Genomic DNA, 20,383 nt, shown 5'->3' with positions numbered 1-20,383 from the left:
ACAGCCTTTTCTGCCAACGTGAAGGGGCATTTGTGGATTTCACTACCATGAGTACAGGCATATCCCGGGACTCAACCAGCAGGGCATGGAGGTATATTCCACAGTGCCTTCCCCTCTGGTCAGCAGGCCCTTCTGTAGCCTCATCCGAGAGGAGCAGTGCTTAGTGTACAGGACACCTCCTTTTTGGCTTGTGAAGCTCTCACCCTTCTGTGGAAGAGGGTTGTCTCTTGTCATGTCTCTAGAGCCCTCACCTTTGGCTATATATAGGGACTGTGAGGCCCCAGCCGAGGAGCAGTCAGCAGCCTTGGGATCCTCAGCTGTGCTCACCTGTCACTGCTATCTGGTTTCCATTAGCTCACTTTCCTGTACTTCTTGATTTGGCTCTCCTAGAGCCCATCATGCCATCTTCCCTAGTTTCTAGAGAATTTCTTATCCCACCATCCTCCACTTTGAGATACTCCCTCTTGGGTGCTGGAACTGTCAAGTTCTGTGGAGTGTGTAAAAGACAACTGCCACTTGAGGATGAGGAATCTGTTGCTACCAGAATATCTGAACTGCAGACAACCCTCTGCACTGTTAGGGCTAACTTTAAGCCTGCCCACTGACTGGAGTCTTCTGTCAGAATGTGGGGGTAGAGGGCAAAAGAGCTCTCCATTTGGGGTCAAATTACAGGTCATTAGTAAGAAAAGTTACTATGAAGAGCTCTGGAAACCCTGGTTGAGGGGCTACAACAAAATATGGGAGGCCAAAGAAGGGATGTGGTAAAGAGCAGCTCACATTTACACTTTAACGCTTCCACAGAGGGTCTCGCCTCAGTTGAGTCTTTTCCAGGAGGAAGGGGGGATTACTGTTTGTCACTCCAAGAGCAAAAACTCACAATTGCCTCAGATAGTACAGATAGTCCTTTATTTTTACACAGCAGAGGCTGGATCCTGGGCCTCAGCTGCCCCTTAGCTCTCCTGCGTATGAGAAGCATGTGGCTTATAATTTGGCTCCCAATGGAGCTGTCCACCTCTGGATGCTGATAGAAGAATTCACAATTAGTGGGCATGCTGAAGTTAGCCACAGCAATGCAGGTTTGTCCCCGCTTGTGGAGCATGTCCACCTCTGTTAGAGGAGCCAGAAAAGGTTGTGGTACATGGAGGCAGAGCTTCCTGTAGGAGAGCCAGATGGTCTCCAACAGGTCTTCTTCTGGAGACAGTTTGGCCAGGAGGCTTCTTGCAAGGTCCAGCTAAAGGCGAGACTTGAGGTCAGGCTCCAGAGCAGGCTTCCTTCCAATTACAGCCTCCGAGCCTTCCTGGGGCGGCAACCATTGTGGGGGATGGGGGTGTTGTCTGTGATTGAGATTACTTCAAGCCCCCCCATGGTCAGTCCCTTGATGGCAGACTGGAAGCAAAAAAACAGAGGAGATTGGTGTAGTCCTAGAAATGATGACCCGGGACCTCCAGACTGGGCTGAGGGGGATGGTGTGCTGCAGGGAAGGGAGAACGGGGCTTGGATACCTACAATCCTGATCTCATTCTACTCTCACAAATCCTTTAACCAAGTTCTCAACACTGCCTGCCTCTCAAGTCACACTGGCCACCTCCTACTTTATGCTTTACAATTTGAAGACAAAGTCTCCTTATAGAGCCTTGCATACCTTAAGGATCTTTTGTAGCTTTACCTAAGCACTTTCCTCTCCCTGGAATGTATACACACACACACACAAACACACACACACACACACACCTCATCATTCTTATAAAGTCACCTCTTTGGGGAAATTAAAGATCATCCCTGCAGGGTGTGGGACCCCTCCACAAAACCCCAGTGCCCTGGGCACATGCTTCACCACTGTACTCACTTACTTAGGGATCTGTTTGTGATGGTCCCCCAGCGACCACCCTCCCTTTCCCAGGACCTGGCACACAGCAGTCACTCGAGAAGGGTCTGATGAATTAAACTAAGTGATCTAAGTTTGCTTTGAGGGACTTAGTGAATTATAGGAACAACAGAAAGAAACTTGAAGCCATGTCATGGAAATCCACTAACAAGGACATTTGCATTTTTTCTATAGGTGGCTCTCAAGCCCCAATTTCTCTCACTAAAGCAAGCATACAAACCATGGAGAACCGAGGTCACTTACCCAGCGCCCTGGCCCCAGGCCTTTCACCACCACTCGGATGTGGGTTACACCCTTTCCTGTAGCTTTCTAGAGAGAAGCAGCAAGTGGTTAGTGCCCAGGTTACTGCACCCCAATCTCTTGCTACTGCCTTGGTGTGCAAGAGGGGAATGGCACCAGCAGAAGTAAGAAGTGGGGCAGAGAGAGAAGGAAGCAAAGCAGAGATGGCTGCAGTGGAGGACAGAAGCCAGCAGAGACCATATAATGCAACAAGTCAAAGAACTAAAGTGACTGATCTTTTCACTCAGGATAGTACCGCCACCTAATGGAGATTTTGAAATATCGTTCAGATTCTTCTCAGGTAGGTAAATGTAAAATTTCAGACCATGAGGTACCACCCCGGACTTCAAGACTGACCCTAAATATCCACTTAAAAAATGTTATTTAGGGCTGGGGGGTAGCTCAGTGGTACAGTGCTTGCCCAACATGCGTGAAGCCCCAGCAACATGAAAAATAAAAGGGTTAATTAGTGTTAGAGTTAAATTTTGCTTTCTTGATTATAAAAGCAGTTCCTTCTAGAAACTGAAAAAGACACAAAAGTCACTCATAACCTACATTGCAGAAGCCACTGTTAACAATGACATATTCCTTTGAATTATAATCTATCCATTATTTGACCTTTCAATAATTTTTGGTGATCATTAACATACAGCAATCAATATCTTTGGATGCCAAGTTTTGTGTGACGGTCAAGGTTTTCCTTCAGGAAATGCTTCTACTTTGGCAGAGTGTAAACATTTGTAAGGCCTCTGCTATAGCAGAAAGTGTGCAGGTTTTGGTTGTAGGCCAATCTGGATTTAAATCAGGGAACTGAACTGCAGCTTGGCTCTAAAGTCACACACACTCAGATTCTTAACTGGTTCTTGAAAAACTACATAACACTATGGGTCTTTTGAAGAATCATGGTAATAAATTCAAATTGCTTGGAACATAGTAGTTGCTCAAAAAATACACTAATAGCAGTACACTAACAATTTGCTTCTAGAAAGTCTACAACACTTCACAATTGAACTGGTACTGTGTGAATCCTCACTAAACTGCATGCTCCCCAGATAGACTACTATCACCCTTCCCTCACTCCACTGGTCTTTAAATTGAAGGGGCTTTGGTTCTTAAGCCTTTAGCATCCTCGCTCTTATTCTTAAAACAAACCAAGTGTTTTACCTCCAATGAAGTTACGAAAAAAAAAAGAGAACCTTGTCACATAGATCTCTTCGAGTCACCTGCAGAGTCAGGGTATCTAACAGGGTTGCAAATACCTCATTGCTTTTGAATGACTAAGGAGAATCATCTGCAGTGATCAGTCATACAGAGAGCAGAACATACTGAGATGGAAGTACAGAGCATTGTACTTACTGCTGCTGCAGCTATGCCTGCTGTCTGTGCAGCTATGCCTGTGCCCTTCTTGGCATTCCGAAACCCCTCTGTGCCACAGGAAGCACGGGCCAGGGGCTGGTGAGTGGCAGAGACCACCTGAATCTGTGTGCTAGGAAAAGGAAAAGAGGCATAATGGATGTAACTACTGTTCAGGGAAATAAAAGAGACCTATTTACTTTATGCCCTTAGAAGCCAGAGTAAGAAAGAGAAAGAAATTCATTTGCTTTATCTTGAGTTGAATGCTTTTTGAACTCCTTTAAGAAATATCAGAAAGGGTCAGAATCATCCCCTAAGCCTAACGGAGAACTGACAAGTCATATGATCTGAAGAGAGCTCCATAATCTGAGGATGGCTAAGCATCACCAGAGGAAGTGTCTTCCTTGTAGCCAGCACTTAAATTAGGTGTGATGTCCTTGTCTTTTTTCCCCAAGAAATTAGCTGTTTAATTATCAGGTAATTTTTCAAGAGTTTTCATTAGGGAAAGTTTCAAACATGCTTCCCATACAAAAGTGAAAAGAACAGTATGTGAACCAGGAACTCATCACCCAGCTTCAATTACCAACTCATCTCCAATTCAGCCTCATCTATAAGCCCTGCTCCCACTCCCCTTACCAATGGATTATTCTGAAACGAATCTCACACCTATCATTTCATCTGTAAATATTTCAGTTCATACCTCTAAAAGACAAGAACTATTAAAAAAAAAAAAAACCCACAAAACGATTGTCATGAACAAACTGTCACACTGGATAATTCTTATGCTTATTATGACACTCTGTTCCATGATCAAAAGTAATTTTAAATAAGTGAAACATTCTCTAATTATCTCTAAAATGTTAAATTACAATTAAGAATGGCTTTAAGAAATTCTAAGACATGCTTTATGTTTCTCTTTTAGTAATCATCACTCCATTTTCTAGTCTGGAGAGCTGCCTGGAGCTCAGAGCAGAGGGAAGTGAAGGCTACTGTATGGGTGTCCTGTGGGAGGCAGCCCTGTACTTAGGGATCTGTTTGTTGGCCTGGCTGTGGCTCTGCCATTCCCCCTGCCAGGGCTTCTTGCATTTTCTGTACTGAACAGATGGGTAAGATCCTTGCTTGTTTCTAAGATGACCTCAACAGTGATGAATAGAAAATACCATCGAGACATCGAGGGGCTGGGGGGCCAAGGAGGAGGAGAAGGAGGGGGAGGAGGAGAGAGATTAGAAGAGTAGAGAGAGACACCCAAAAGCATAGAACTAACCTTTGTCCCTATTAGGGACAGAGGTAAAGGAAAAAAAATTCAGCTGCTCTCTTTTCAAGTTTATCCAACAAATGAATCCTATAGCATTTCATCTGTGCCACACACTCTAGTCTGTGACTACAGTCTTGTACTGTTCTTTAAGTTGCCTGGTGGTCAAGCTATGATCAAATCAGATACAAATACAGATTTCCAAGTATGGGCCTGACCTGTGAAGTCACTAATACCAGCAATGCTTCTGTAGTTCACATACGACAACTCCCTGGACACCTGTTTGTATGCCACACAAGAACATTAGTCTTGTCAATCTGAACTCACCATTTGCATGTAGTCCCTACAAAGCAAAGGTCAGTGCATAGTGGCCCAACCACTAAAGGGAGAGCACCTATTTGGAGGTTTATATTCTGGTTTATTAATAATACATTTATAGATCTCTCTTATTTATATATTTCATCTGCCCTTTTCCCCAGTACTCAGTACCACTTAATATACATCTTCACAGTGGGACCATATGCCCCTAATACAATACAGTCCCTCCAATAACTCTTGAGCAGGACTGGGAAAATATTATTCCCAAGAAGGTAAAGAAATCTTGTAAATATGAAAGACACAATCTACTTTATATTTTCATGAGACATAAGGAAATTTTGTAAAGACAAAAGTTGTTTTCCCCAAACAAGAGGGAGTAGCCTGGGGAGCCCTGACAGACTTCACACAGGCTCCACACCCAGACCCGCACCCCAATAAAGGATGGAACGGCTTCCCTCCCACTTACTTGTTGTAGGATGCTTTAATGTGTGCAACTGGGATCTCCTCAAATTTCTTTCCTGCCCATCTCAGAGAGCTCTCCTGGCCTGGAACTGGAGGATAAATGCTGCAATTAGAAGATATATTTTATTTAAAATTGCCTTGATTTTTTAAATCAAAGGAATATGTCACATGGTTAAAAAAATTAATAAATCAAATGGTACAGATGAACCCAGAATGAAAAACAATAGCCCTGTCCTACTCCAAAGACAGCTGTCCCTACCATTCCTTTCCAATCCTTCCAGTATCTGTGAATACAGTACTTAGGTTTTTTTTGTTTTTTTTTTTTTGCAGTGCTGGGGATCACCCAGGGTCTCACAAGTACTAGCTGAGCACTCTACCATGGAGGTACATCCCCAGCCTGGGGCTATTTCTCAACTTGTTGACTTCAGACATAGGTAGTGACTTTCTACTACGTGAAAAGAGAATTTAATTGATACTTCCTACCTCCCCTTGCTTTCTGGTAGCATAATCATATTTCAAGTCCTTTACAGACTACTCTTTCTGCAATTTAAAGACAGTCAAACTTGTTTCTTGTTTCATCAAACTGACAATATCTTGTCTGTACTTTATAAAAATGATAAAGTAATTTTAATATTCATCACTACTATTAAAAAATATCCAGTATCCCCTACTATTCTATGGACATTAGCCAACTTCTTCCCTAAGGGATAGATAGTAAGTATTATAGGTCTGGCAGGCCAAGGGGTTTATTTATTTATTTATTTTTGGTACTGGGGATAAAGCCTGGTGCCTTGCACATCCTCGGCAAGTGCTCTATACTGAGCTACATCCCCAGCCCTTTTAAAATTTTATTTTGAAGCCAAGTGTGATGGCACATGCCTATAATCCCAGCAACTAGGATGGCTGATCAGGAGGATTGCAAATTTGAGGCCAGCCTCAGTAAGTTAGCAAGGCCATAAGCAACTTAGTGAGAACTTGCCTCAAAATGAAAAATGAAAAAAAGGGTTGGGGATGTGATTCAGTAGTTAAGCCCCTCTGGGTTCAATCCCTGGTATCAAGAAAAAAAAAATTATTTTGAGATAGGATCTTGCTAAGTTGCCCAGGCTGACCTACAACTTGAGATCCTCCTGCCTCAGCCTCGTGAATAGCTGGGATTACAGGTATGCACCACCATGCCTGGCTTCTGTCACCACTACTAAACTCTGTCATGCTATCATGTATGTAGCCATATACAATAGCAAATTAATAGGTGTTGGTGTTCCAATAAAATTTCATTTACTGAAACAGACCATAGTTTGCTAACCCCAATTCTAGACCAGTGACTCTCAATGTGAACTGAGCAGCAGAGTCCCCTGTGAACATCCATATGCTTAACTCTACCCAGACTTAAGGATGGTACCTTGGGACCTATTTACACATACTCCAGGTGACTCAGATGTGGGAGCACTGGCCTAGACATTGTGTTGAGTTCATGACCTTTCAGTTTCAGTCTTATCTGTTTTCTGGTTTTCTTTGGGTAAGTACTCTTTATTTTCAGATGGAAACGCTAAGGTACAGGTAGGGGCATAAAGTCAGTTGGTGGACCTAGAAGATCTGCTTCAGTTCAGAGTTTTACTCACCAAGTTGTGCTTTTCATAATTTAAACACACGATTATCATTGCAGCTGGAAGAAAATCACTGTTCTAATCTGCACACCCACATCAGACTCATGTTTGTGTCCCACATAGCCACGCTTGACTTCTACTACAATGAACTCCACTTTAGAAAATGCACTATAATGTGAGCACCAGCCCTACTGGCTTTCCAAGAGATGTTCAAAAACAAAACAAAACAAAACAAAACAATAGCACATTAGTACCGAAAGGGTACAAATGTATTCTTTTCCATGTCCTGGGCCCCATTTTAAAGATGATTTAGAACCTCAGCATGCTCTTGGCTTATCAGCCTATATGCTGGGATGGAAACTGGGTGAATCTTGTAGATGACATTAATGTTTATAAGATGTTCATTTCAGCTGGGCATGGTGGCATGCACACACCTGTAATCCCAGTGATTTCAGAAAATGAGGCAGGACCATTGCAAGTTCAAGGCCAACCTGGGCAACTTAGCAAGACGGTCTCAAAGTAAAAAAGGGTTGGGGGTATAGGTCAGTGTAAAGTGACCCTGGGTTCAATCCCAGTACTGTGGGTGGGGGGTAAGAAAAGATGATCATTTCCCCACTGATAATTTTCCCTTGTTGACTTGAGGATCAATAAACACAGGTCTATTAAGTCTGAGTGTAACCAGTGTAATGCCTTTTATAGATAGTACAGTTTTGGAACTAGGAAGGATTCAGATGCTGAGCCACTTAATTGAAGACATAGGCAAGTTAAGACCTTTAAACCTCCCAGGTTCAATGTGTAAACAAGTAAGTGGTTCATCTAAGGAAGTCCCTAAACATGAAAGACAAAGTGTTTTGGTTCTGGTTGCTTGCCTCTTTCTATTTATACTCACACCAGGAAAATGTAGAGAGGCAATCCATTTTCTAATTGCTGCCAGAGACAATGTTTTTCAAAATGCAAACAAATGCAGAAAAATGCAAAGACCACAGCTCCTGGCTCAGTGTCCCTTAACACTACTCCTGTTATAACTATTGGGTTCTATTTCTAAACCTTGTTTCCTTTAATGATCATGTGTCTTCTTTCCTACCTTAGCTTCTTACTCCCTGGGTCACACCTAACCTTTGTCATTACCAATACTTGTTAACCCCACTGTAACTTTGGTTTCAAATACCATACTCCCTGGCAACCACCTCCTGCCATACCCACTCACTTCCCCTGCTGTCTTCACTTTGGGAATCTTTCAATCTCACAATCCAGTAACCCTACCAGCTTTCCATTTTCCCTCACACTCCACATGTATCTACTTCTCTCCTCACCTAGACTGAATCGTGTGGCCAATTCTGACAATTACTCCCTTGCAGGCACTCTCAATGCTGTTTCCTCTTACTTCATTTGTGCTGTCCTGGCAAATCGTTCACGGTGATCAAATCCACCTCTCCAGTCACTCTGAGCCTGTGCAAATACACAGCAATGCTGACTAACTGATCTCTCTACCAGGGCTTCTCAACCTCAGCACTATTGACATTTGGGCAAGATAATTCTTCACTGTGGGAGGCTTCCCCATGAATTGAGGGGTGTTTAGCAGCATCGCTGGCCTCTACCCACTAAATATTGTCACCAAGCTGTGATAACCAAAGATAACCTCAAACATTGCAAAAAAGTTCTCTGAGGACAAAATTAATCCCCATGGAGACTTCCTACCCTATTTTAATGACTTCTAGCATCAGGTAGGCGCTCAGTACTGCCTGGCAATCATCCCTAGTCCAATTATCCTTCCATTTTCCTGGATGACTGTTCCAAACCTTTTTTTTCTCTCCCCAAACCTCCAACTTCTTCCTGTTTCCTCAATGCCAGCTGATGACCTCTACGAAGAAAGGGCAGCAATCAGAATTTCTTCTGGCTCCCACTACCAAATATCTGTGCCCATAGCCTTTGCTGTCTCTCCCATTACCATGTTCCACTTGTCTATCAGCCTTCAAGGACAGTGCTCCAGCAATGTTCCACTTCAGTACTGTCATTCTTTCCCTTATCTACTGCATCATTCTAGCAGCAAAACATACTGTCATATCTCAAACCTAAGAAAAAACCCAAACCTCTTGAACCCAAAGCTCCCTTTGGCTGCCCATTTCTCTGTTCCCTCTTACAGCAAAGCCTCCTTAAGGAACTAACTATATTCATGTTTCTTCCTGTCTTCTATTCTCCCTGCACCCACTCTAATCAGATTGTAGCCTCTACCCCTCCACTAGAAGTGCTCTAATCAAGGTCACCAACTACTTCTATACTGTTAAATCCAATGTGCAATCCTACCATTGGTCTACCCACCTATCATATCAGTGTGTATACAGGCTGATTCCACATTTGAACCACACTAAAAAATCTTTTCTGGTTTTCTTACTACCTCTCTGGAGGTTCCTTGTCTCTTGGTGGTTCTTTCACATCTCTCTAATCTCTAATAGACTTCATTGTATCTCCACTTAGTGACTAGGCATCTCAAACTTAACCAGCCAAATCTAAACTCATGGAGCCTCTCCCATATTAATAAAATAAAAACTCCATCTTTCCAGTTGTTTAGGTTAAAAATTTTTGAGGCTTCCTTCACTTTTTTCTTTTTCTTATATTAACAAATTTACCTTATATTAACAAATCAGTCTGACCATTTATACTACTTCCATAGCCATCTCTGTGGTCCAAACCTCCATCATTTCTTTCCTGGATTATTTCAGCAGTATTTTAACTCCTTGGAAGATTTCTTCCATCCTTGCTCCCTGTGGTTTAATATCAACATAGTAAACAGACTCTTTTAAAAAGTAAGCAAGATCACGTCAAACATCTATTCAACTCCCCAGTAGCTTCCATCTCAGAGTAAAAGCTAAAGTTCTCAAGATGTCCTATGAGCCCTACAGAATGTGGTGTACATACCTGCTAGTATCCCTGCCTCTCACAGTTATAACTCCCATATTTTACTTGTTTTCTATTTACTATCTCCTGCCCACTAAAATTTAAGTTGTATGGAAGGAGGGCTAAAAAAAAGCTCTGGCTGTTTGGTCAGGGATATACCCCCAACACTTTGAATAGTGCTAGGTATTGCTGAATGAATGATTACAACAGACTCTTGGTTTAAATCCCTTCAACAGCTCCTTACTGCCTGCAGTAGAGACAGTATGAAATCTCCAGGGTGACAGAAGATACCTTCATCACCACACGATGCGTAATGCCAGTTACTTGGGAGGCTTGAGGCAGGAGGACTGCAAGTTTGAGACTAGCCTGGGCAACTTAGCAAGACCCTGTCTGGAAAAACAAACAAACGAACAAACCAACCAACCAACAAACAAAAACCCCCCAAAGAAACAGAATAAATAGGGCTGAGGATGTAACTCAGTGGTGAAACACTTGCCTAGCATCACAAGGTCCTGGGTTTACTATCCAGTATTGAAAAAAAGGACCTTCACCATTCTGATTCCTTTTGGCTTACTAGCCTTATTTTTCATCACACACACCTGAATACACCATATTCATTCAAACTGCACCCTTTACAGACTGTTATCTTTGCTTACGGTGATCCCTTTCATCTTATCCAGGTGAATTCCCCTTCAATTCACTTCTGAGCTCATTGAATTATCCATAGTTTTGCATGCTTTTCTCAGGAGTGGACACTTATTCTTTCATACTTCCAACCAGTTCTAACTCCATCATACTATTAATCAGATTATGGTGAAAACGTTTGCACATGTGTCTTTCTTGGAAGACCCTAAGCTACTTCAGGGGAGGAACGATTTTTTCTATTTCCAGCAATTAGCACTGTACTGAATGTGAGGATAAGTGGACGTGTCCACTGCCTGCACATGGAGGTATTGGCACTGGTGGGAAGCACAATGCCACTTCCTAGGACTGAACACGAAACTCACCCTGGACCTTCAATCAACTCCAAGAAGTGCAGGATAATCTGTTTCATGGTATGTCACCCCCACTCTTCCCATTTTGTGTCTGAGGCGGGGAGGTTATTTGCCTGACGTGAAATCCATCTCAAAAGAATTTAGAAAGCTATCTGACATTCATTCAACCAACCAACCGATGTTCACAGAAAAGTTACTTTGTGCCAGAGCTCATCTCATTTAATTTCCATAACCAAAATATTACCCCCACTTTTAGATAAGACTCAGAGATAGATCTGCACAGATGTCCAGTGACAGAATTGGGAATTAACGGATTTTCAGACTCTGCAGGAGTGCGGGTCTCCTGAGGGTTGGACCAGAAGTGGCCCTTACCTGAAGCTGCTGTGGCTCGGAGCAGCCTCCTCAACTTCCTGCTTGGTCGCCGCATCTTGCAGTTTCTGGGTGCCGGTGTGGATACTACGGGAGGGGACTCCGGCTACAACCCTGAGGAGAAGGAAAGCTCGAAAAAACTCCGGCCTAACGATCAACAGGGCCCAATAGCACATGGGCCACTGGCAGGAGCGCAAGACTGCCGTGGGCTCCAGAGAGCAATCGTTCTTACCCGGTTGTCCCGGGCCGAATCCACGACCGCAAGATCCAAGACCCCGTGTTTCTTACAACCTGCATGACTTGAATTGACCCCAATCAGTTCCGGTCGGCAGCGTCCGGCATAAGCTGTAGTGACGCTCACACCTTGAGCACCTGTGGGGGAGGGTACAGAAAGGAAAGTCATCTGATTGCTCTTTATAAGGTCCATTAAGTATTTTTATTCAAATTTAAGTGGTCTATGAAAACACCTGGCAAGCGCTTCCCCTTTTAGGGTTCTAATATGAGAGCTTGACCCTCCCCGCGACACACCTTGGAATGGTTCGTTCCAATAGTTCTTGGAACAGAACTCCCCTATCTTGCCATCCGCGTTGCCTTATGGGAATACGGGGTTGGCTGAGGTCCCCGCTGGGGGTCGCGGTGAATTGTGGGAAGCCAGTAAGATGGCGGCGCCCGTTAGCCGGACTCTGTCAGGGTTGGCGAGGGGCTGGCGGAGATTCGAAAGGATATGGACAGGTAACCTGGATTTTCGCAGCCTTGCCCTTGAGGCCGCCCCCTCAAGAAGCGAGTCCCCATGGCGCTTGTTGGGCGCGTTGTGTCTGCAGCGGCCACCGCTAATATCCAAATCGCTGACCCCACTGCAGGAAGAGATGGCAGCTCTGCTGCAGCAGGTAGGATTGAGATACAGGCGTCAAGGGGAAGTAATAGCTACACGCGGGCCTTGGTTCCATCTGAACTCTGGCACCAGTCTGTGCCAGACTTTGATCAAGTCATTTCACTACTCTGCGCTTCCGTATACTTATCTGCAAGATGGAACAAATCTTACTAAGTTGGGTTGGAATGTTGTGGACGTTTAACAAATACTGTTTTCATTGGCCTTTTTTGTTTTCACTTGGGGCACTTCTTAGGAAATATTTTATTTCTTGTTCATTGAGCGCAGTAGGGCTCTAGTTGCCAACAAGAAATCAGTACTGGTTGCAAGGAGCTCACAGACTGGAGGGGAGACAGTCTTTGTGATGAGTGTCAGGAAGTGTAGTAGACAGTGGGCACATCTGTAAGATGCCTGCGATAGAGTCTGCTGTGTTTTACCTAACAGGGTTATTTCTGTGAAGGGCAAGTGAGGAAATATGGGCAAAACCTAAGTGTAGTGCCTGTGAAGGTGTTAAATCCCCACAGATAGTGACTGAAGGGTGTTATGTTTCCCTAGAATATGAGATGTTTTCGTCTTGGGCTACTGATAGCTGTTGAACTTTTCTTCTGTGTATTTTGCTCAGTTTGTTAATTTACTAACTCTTGGCATGTTCAGTCAGTATTCACCCCACAGATGTTCATAGCACATATCAGACAGTGTGTTAGGTGATAGAGATGCAGAAGTGGATAAGACAGGCATAGCTATGGTTTTCAGAGAGCTTCAGTTCAGTGGAATGGGGGAGACAAGACAATAACAAAATAATCAAATGACTAATCACAGATTCTGATAAATACTTTAAAGGAAAACAGTACTATGAAAGTACTTCACAGGGACATCTCATTTTTATTTTATGGGTGGTGCCAAGGAATATCTGAGAGAGTAATGTGAGATCATACAGATGAGTAGAAATTCTTGCAGGAGAAAAAAAAAAACGAGGGAAAACACTTTAGAAAGAAGGGACAACATCTGTAAAGTCCCTGAGGCAGGAAAGACCTTGGTGAGTAAGATGATGATCAGGGATTGCTGTGACTGGAGCATAAGCAGGCAGGCAATGCCTGTCCCATTCCTTTGTTCTTTGAAGCAGTTTTGATCCCCAATCACATTCTGACATTTTGGTAAATGTAACTCATGCTTAAAGTGCAGGTGACCTTTTTCTTTGTCTCTTTTTTCTCTCTGTGTCGTGTTTTGATTGTGTGTCTAGTTATATTAAGTGATAAACTTCTGAATCTATCAAAGATGCCGTTGCTTCGTTCTATTTTTTTTTGTTGTTCTTTTAATTTTCCTAGATAGAAATAGAGAACAGCCTGTATTCAGACCATGAGCTTCGAGCTCTAGATGAAGCCCAGCGACTGGCAAAGAAGAAAGCTGACCTTTATGATGAAGAACAAGATGAAAAGGATATATTGCTTGTGCAAGATTTGGAAGATATATGGGAGCAGAAATTTCTACAGTTCAAACCTGGAGCTCGTATAACAGGTTTATGATCTTTTTAGGCTAAAAAAAAAAAAGGAAGGGATAGGGGTATTCTGGTTCTCAAATACAGTACAATTGCTTAGTCTGTGCTTTGTGTTTTAACTAACAAATTATAATTTTTTTTTTTTTTTTTTTTTTTTTTTTTTTTTTTTGGTGCTAGGTATTGAACTCAGGGGCACTTAACCACTGAACCACATCTCCATCCCTTTTTTGTATTTTCTTAGAGACAGGGTCTTACTGAGTTGGTTAAGGCCTTGCTAAGTTGCTGAGGCTTACTGTAAATTCATAATCCTCCTGCCTCAGCCTCCTGAGGTGCTGGGATTACAGGTGTGCACTGCTGTGCCTGTCCTAACAAATAATTTTAAATTACAGAACAACTTTGAGAAAAATAATTTTCCAAATTCCTCACATCTACCCTAATACAGTTTTTAAAAGGCCTTTGTTAGTTTTGAGTGGGGGGTAGGTAAGAGTGTTGGGGTATCCTTTTCTCTCCGTTAAGCTTTATGAATGTTATCTGAGTTTAACTCCCATTCTGGGACAGAGAGTGGTTTAAAGTAGGCCCTTTTCTTCTTGTTCCTGTGTTTTATTGGAAATTGTTCTTAAAGAAGGGGGTTCTATTGTCCTTGTTTTACAGAGGCAGGCTGAAGAAAAGAGAAAGTGAGGGCTAGTTAGGTCAGTAATAGTGTTAAGTTCTATGAAGCAGTTGTATTTGAATTATGGGTGTTGCTTTTTTTTTTTTTTTAAAGCTCAGAGTATATTTTACTTTTTAAAGAAGTTCAAATCTTGGTTTCTTTTTCTTACTTTTCAGTTTCTTTAAGCATATGAGGCTATACCCTGAAGGAGGTCAGAATTAGAATTAAAGATGGGTCAGGATAGAAATTTGGCTATAATTTCTTTGAGAGAAAGGATAGTGACTCAAAGAAACATTTTAAAATTCAAAGCTCATTGGTCCTGGATGATTCCACTGACTCTCTTTTCTTCGTAGAGGCTGATAAAAAAAATGACCGAACCTCATTGCATCGGAAGCTGGACAGGAACCTTATCCTGTTAGTTAGAGAGAAGCTTGGAGATGAGGATGTTTGGATGCTGCCTCAGACAGAGTGGCAGCCTGGGGAGACCCTCCGAGGGACAGCTGAGCGAACCCTGTCTACACTCTCAGGTGAGTTCCTCAGAATCGTACAAGATTCACTTGGGACTCAGCCAGAAGATTTATAGGCTGATTGTGGTAAAGGGCTTAAGAGTAAAGAGTGGGAAGGTTAATGGATACTGATGTTTATAAAGGGTTATTCTGTAGGATGTTTAGCAGTATTTCTGACCTCTGCCACAAGATTACAGTAGCACAACCTCATTCCCATCCCCACCCATCCCTCACCCCACTACTAAAATTATATGTATACATTGCCAAATATTACCTGGACAGCAAAATTATAGTGTTCGGGAACCACTATACTGAACTGTTGAAAGGGATGCCAAGAGTTTCCCCTGGCTTTTGTGTCATACCTTTCCATGCTGCTAGCTGAGCTTCCTACAACACAAATCCCTTGTCATGCTTTGCATAGAATTCTTAAAAGTTGTCCATAAAAACTCAAACTCTGAAGCACAGCTTAAAAATCCTTTTTGTTCTTGTCTTGATCACGTTAGTCTTCTGTCTTGCTGAGTTCATGACATTCCAGGTTCTAACCTAGTAAAGCTTCTGCGTTCCTTGAATAATGTGGTCTTTTGTATGTTTCTGCTTTGGGGCATGCTGGTGCCTGGACAGAATGCTTTTGTCCTCCATTACCTGACTGCTCAATTTATAAGACTTGGCTCATATGCTATATACCGTATGTAGTGGAACCTTCCCTGAGCCTCTAGACAGAGAGAGATCCTTTTGCTCCTGGGTTCCCATGGCACATGGCTGTGCAGCAGACCAGACATTTTACTCTGTGCCTACCATCAACTGCGCCCTCTCTAGACAGAGGGGTCACAGTGATGAATTGGACACTAACCCTGTTCCTTCGGAGCTCATGTTCTAGTGGAGAATATATTCTCTCACATATGCCATCACATTATAATTGTTTTTTATATATTACATTTCTCTCCCGAGCCAGAATTTTGAGTTTCTTGAAGGATGGCCCAGTATGTGTTCTTTTTTATGATTTTAGCTCTCAGTATACTAAGTAGGTTTTTGCTGAGTGTTTTTTGAGTAAATGATTTGGTGGTATAGGTGCACAACCACTTGGCAGACCTGCTACCAGCATAAGGCTCCTAGAAAAACATCAGCAGCCAGTGTATGCCCCTTAACCCTTTCCTACCAGGGACCTCTTTGGCCTATACGAGAGGCAGCAATGCACAAGGGAATGCAGAAAGCTTGGCTTCTCTCAGTCACTCCGCTGTCACATTGGAACTGATAAGCTGATTTTCTTGCCAGGATCCTTGTGTCCAGATGTTCAGCTTTCTTTGCATCAAACCTCCATGTCATATCTGCTCAGCTCTATTTCCTGTGTGTAACACGGCAGGAGTTGTTATTTGACCCTATACTTTCCTTTTTTTCATGTTCCCATTGTAATAAATATGTATTTAGGGAAATGATATTAAAAAATATTTATGTCTGCTAGCTGCATATAAAATATGTTGATTTATTACAAATATCTATTACAAACTAAAATAGCAAATAATAGAAAATAATTAGAACAGCAAAAAAAAAAACTCAAACAATATAGGAGAAAAGTGGAAATACATTATTCCCCACTGACTCCATACTTCCCATATCTGCAAGATGAAATTTCTGGAGCGGGAATTCATGGGTGAAAGGTATACACACTTAAGTTTTTGATGAGTACTGCTTGCTAGTCTCCTAGAAAGTAGTTATGTAATAGTTGACATTTTCAGGAACAGTATATGGGAGTGCCTGTTTGCCTAGACCAACATATGAAATAGGCCTTTTTTAGTTTTTTTCTCTCCAGTTAGTAAAAATGATCTATATTGGATTATCATTTTCAAGTTTGCTCATGAGATTGACTATCTTTTCATGTTTATTGACTTTCTTTCTTTTTTTGTTAATTGCCATTCAGATTCTTGGCTCATATGTATAATGAGCTATTTTTTCTTTTTGATTCGAGTGTATTTTTTAACCCATTTTTTCCAGATCATAGAAAGGCAACATGCATCTTTGCATTATTGAATTAAGTTTGGAAAATTCTGAAAAGGGTAAAGAAATATACTAGTGTAATTCTATCATTCATAGATACCTGCTGCAAGCATTTTGTATTGTATGTGAATTCACACCATATATCAATTCTTCATCGAATGCTAGTAGTGCTTTTTTTTTAAAAAAAAGAATATGAGAAAAGCAATTCACATGTATGGTGAAAAATTACCAAGCAGTATTTGGTAAATGTGGTATAAGAAGTAGTTTCCCTTCTCAGAGGCAACTTTTGTTAACAGTTTTTTTCTCTGTATCCTTTAAGAAATTTTCTATGCATATTCAAGTACCTAAGTATTTTACACTTCTATTTTTCTACATAATGGGAGCATATACACACACTTCCTTTTTCCTCATGTAGCTTTTTAACATCTTTCCAGATCAGTTTATGCAGACTGATTTTAAACGTTTTTAACACTGACATACTATTTCCTAATATGTTGGTACTGCATTGTGTAAGATGGCTCTTGCTTTTACAAGTAAAGCTACAGTGAACATCCTTGGGTACTCATCGTTGCTCACATGGGCAAATAAGTATGCTGGGAGGATAAATTTCCAGCAGTGGAATGGTTAAAGTATATGTATGGTTAAAATTGATACCTCTTGCCAAACAATGGTAGTTATAGTCATTTATATCCCCATAATTTATGTGAAGGTACCAATTTTCCCCTATCCCTTACAAGTAGCGTATAGGACATATTTTTTCCTATGGTAAATTTCAGTTTATTTATATGGTGCGTAGTATGAATTTTAGTTTATTTATATGGTTAATAGTATTTAGTAAATGTAGTATAAAAAAGTAATTTTACAGTTGTTTTTCAGTATCTGTAGGGGATTGATTCCTGACCCCACCCTGCCCCTAGATACCAAAATCTGCAAATGTGTCAAGTCCTTCTACAAAATGGCATAGTAGTATTTGCAGGTAACCTGCGCACGTCCTCCTGTGTGCTTCAAATCATCCCTGGTTTACTCATAATACCTAATACAATGGAAATGTTATGTAAATAGTTGTTATACTCTACTGTTTAGGAAGTAATGACAAGGAAAACAGTGTATATGTATTCAGTACAGAAACAGTTGTTTTTCCCCAAATATTTTCAACCTATAGTTGGTTGAATTCATGGATTCAGGACTGGCAGATATAGAAGGTTGACTGTAATGATACGCTGCTGTTTGATTTGTACTTCTTTAATTATTAATAAAATTGAGCACCTTTTAATTTTTAACATATATTTATAGGTAATTGATTTTTATTTTCATGTGAACTTCCTGTTCATGTGCTTGGTTCATTTTCTTTTGAATTTGTTGGTTTTTTTTTTTTTTTTTTTTTTTTTTTGAGACAGGATCTCATCCTGTTGCCCAGACTGGCCTTGAATTCTGAGTTGCTGGGATTACAGGCATGCACCATTATACCCTGCGCTCTAAAGTGTTTCTTCTCTCTCTCTCTTTTTTAGTACTTGGGTTTGAATCCAGGGGCGCTCTTATTTTGAGAAAAGGGTCTGGCTAAGTTGCTGAGGCTGGCCTGGAGTTGGGATCTTCCTGTCTTAGCCTCCCAAGATTATAGGTGTTTGCCAATGCACTTGGCTCTCTAAGTATTTCATGATACCTTAAGATATTCTTTGTTGAATGTGTTGAAAATGTCTTTCCAAGTCTATTTTTTTGTCTTTGATTTTTTTTTTTTTTTTTTGCTCTTTTTTTCTTACAGAAAGATGTAGTTTTTATTTAGACAAACCCAAATCTCTTTTATGTTTTTAAATTTTTTTTTTTGGTCTTGCTTATAAAGTTCTTCCTCTGCCAATAATTCAAGAAGTACCCACATTTTCTTCTAATGTGCTGATGATTTTTTTAAGTGAAAAACTTAAAAATATAGGATTCAGAAAATATTAATTGTTCATGAAGCTATCATCCAGAATGAACAAATCTTTTACAGAAATTTGAAATTTCTGCCAAATCTTTGATCTAACATATAAATTTTGATGTAAGAGCTGAGCTTGGGATCTAGCTCTTTTTCCATTTAGCTAGCTAGTTCATCAGATGCCATGTAGTAATTAATTTATCATTTCTTCATCCTCTGAAAGGCTGGCTTAGGGTTGTTAACTCTAGTTAAAGACTGCAGAAACTGTCTATTAACTTTATTTATGATGTTTTCTCCCTGTAGATATCAAATCTGAGGGCCTTTTTATGCTTTGCACATGACACCCCTTTTAAAGGTGGGCAAACTTTGCTTTTTAGATACCACATGTCCTGGTCCTTTATTGACAGGTGGTGGGTGAATGGGCTTAATATAGCAGGTGACTGTTTTGACTCCCAGATAGTGCTACTTTAATTGCACTGCTGAATTTTAGTCTAAAAGTGGTAGCTTGGCACCTGGGAATGATCCAGAGAATGTCTACTCCATGGCCAGGAAGCATTTGGATTGAGAAAGAGGAGGCTTTTTGCAGGAATGATCCTTTTCTTCACTCCTGGGAAGGGGTAGAAGTGACTTTCCCAGAGACATCCTATGATTTGGGAAGCCAGAACAAGCAGATGAGTGTATCTTTATCTTTAAATTGTTTTTTGTTTTTTGTTTTTTTTTTCCTCCCTTAGAAAACAACATGGAAGCCAAATTTCTAGGAAATGCACCTTGTGGCCACTACAAGTTCAAGTTCCCCCAGGCAGTGCGGACAGAGAGTAACATTGGGGCCAAAGTCTTCTTCTTCAAAGCACTACTACTAAGTGGAGACTTTTCCCAGACCGGAAAGAAAGGCCATCATGTGTGGGTCAGTAAGGAGGAGCTGGGTGACTATTTGAAACCAAAATACTTGACCCAGGTTAGGAGATTTCTTTTGGACCTCTGATGGACTGAGCTGCCTGTGGACAATGCTCAGACATGTCATGGGTTAGGGCTTTAAGGACATTTGTATGGTGGCCCCACATTTGCTGGGAATGTCAAGCAGCAAACTAAATTCTGAGAATTAAATGAGTCTGTCGTTGTGTTGTCTCAACTGATTTGCCCTTTGAGGATGACTGGCTTCTCCCAGTGAAGAGGGAGCCATCTCTTAGGGTGCCTTTCCATTTTCCCCAAGCTGATAACTAAGTATTGTATTACTTTTTATTGAATTAACAGGCCTACTGGGCTCAGGAAGAAAGAACAGAAGGATATGAATTGACCTGAAGCCTTGAGTTCTGTGGAAACTTCTAGGCCCATGAGAAAAACTTAATTCCATGTAGCTTCTCAGCCATTTTTCATTTTATTTTCCTTTTCTTTTCCTTTTGATATGAAATAATTTTGATCTTGCCTAGGAATTAATGCTTCCTTTTCCCTCCTTTCCTCTCTCCATCCTTCCCTTCCCTTTTCTTTCTTTCAAAAAGTATTTTATATTTAAAAAGAAGTTAATCACATCTTAATCTGTTTTGAAAACAATCAT

The 20,383-nt window shown here is 41.3% G+C and overlaps 3 protein-coding genes across 5 annotated transcripts in view; 2 read left to right on the top strand and 1 right to left on the bottom strand.

Moving 5' to 3' along the window:
• The window catches only part of DET1 (DET1 partner of COP1 E3 ubiquitin ligase), a 62,395-nt gene extending 56,848 nt beyond the window's left edge, over positions 1-5,547 (top strand). The window contains exon 5 of the mRNA XM_079127840.1: positions 4,440-5,547. The gene's annotated coding sequence lies outside the window, so the exon portion shown is untranslated. The remainder of the gene's footprint in view (positions 1-4,439) is intronic.
• Positions 890-11,999, bottom strand: MRPS11 (mitochondrial ribosomal protein S11). 2 transcript variants are annotated; one of them, XM_079127844.1, is made up of 7 exons: positions 11,880-11,999; positions 11,645-11,784; positions 11,416-11,526; positions 5,554-5,652; positions 3,521-3,650; positions 2,129-2,194; positions 890-1,386 (listed from the first exon to the last, which is right to left on the bottom strand). In XM_079127844.1, the coding sequence occupies exons 2-7, from the start codon at positions 11,707-11,709 to the stop codon at positions 1,279-1,281; spliced, it is 579 nt and encodes a 192-aa protein (XP_078983970.1). In that variant the 5' UTR covers positions 11,710-11,784; positions 11,880-11,999; the 3' UTR covers positions 890-1,278. The 2 variants fall into 2 exon arrangements, with proteins under 2 accessions (XP_078983970.1, XP_078983971.1); XM_079127845.1 differs by lacking the exon at positions 11,880-11,999 and having other exon boundaries at positions 5,554-5,638.
• Positions 11,933-19,960, top strand: MRPL46 (mitochondrial ribosomal protein L46). 2 transcript variants are annotated; one of them, XM_079127842.1, is made up of 4 exons: positions 11,933-12,299; positions 13,606-13,795; positions 14,778-14,951; positions 19,563-19,960. In XM_079127842.1, exons 1-4 carry the CDS (start codon positions 12,072-12,074, stop codon positions 19,811-19,813), a joined length of 843 nt encoding a protein of 280 aa, XP_078983968.1. In that variant the 5' UTR covers positions 11,933-12,071; the 3' UTR covers positions 19,814-19,960. The 2 variants fall into 2 exon arrangements, with proteins under 2 accessions (XP_078983968.1, XP_078983969.1); XM_079127843.1 differs by having other exon boundaries at positions 12,071-12,299; positions 13,610-13,795.
• Positions 19,961-20,383: the final 423 nt, after the last annotated feature.

The sequence above is a fragment of the Sciurus vulgaris genome (assembly GCF_902686455.1).
Source record: "Sciurus vulgaris genome assembly, chromosome: 2".
NCBI classification, from domain to species: Eukaryota; Metazoa; Chordata; class Mammalia; order Rodentia; family Sciuridae; genus Sciurus; species Sciurus vulgaris.
The sequence above is the reverse complement of the archived record's forward strand: the minus strand, read 5'-3'. Positions and strand labels throughout refer to the sequence as shown.

Bases quoted from the DNA above. Each gene is read 5' to 3' on its own strand.
- MRPS11 (XM_079127844.1), bottom strand. From the start codon at position 11,709: ATGCAGGTTGTAAGAAACACGGGGTCTTGGATCTTGCGGTCGTGGATT. The intron at 11,527-11,644 runs GTAAGAACGATT...CCTTCTCCTCAG, and splicing joins ATTCGGCCCGGGACAACCGG to GGTTGTAGCCGGAGTCCCCT. The intron at 5,653-11,415 runs GTAAGGGCCACT...TTCTAATTGCAG, and splicing joins CCGAGCCACAGCAGCTTCAG to CATTTATCCTCCAGTTCCAG.
- MRPL46 (XM_079127842.1), top strand. From the start codon at position 12,072: ATGGCGGCGCCCGTTAGCCGGACTCTGTCAGGGTTGGCGAGGGGCTGG. The intron at 12,300-13,605 runs GTAGGATTGAGA...TAATTTTCCTAG, and splicing joins TGGCAGCTCTGCTGCAGCAG to ATAGAAATAGAGAACAGCCT. The intron at 14,952-19,562 runs GTGAGTTCCTCA...TTCCTCCCTTAG, and splicing joins AACCCTGTCTACACTCTCAG to AAAACAACATGGAAGCCAAA.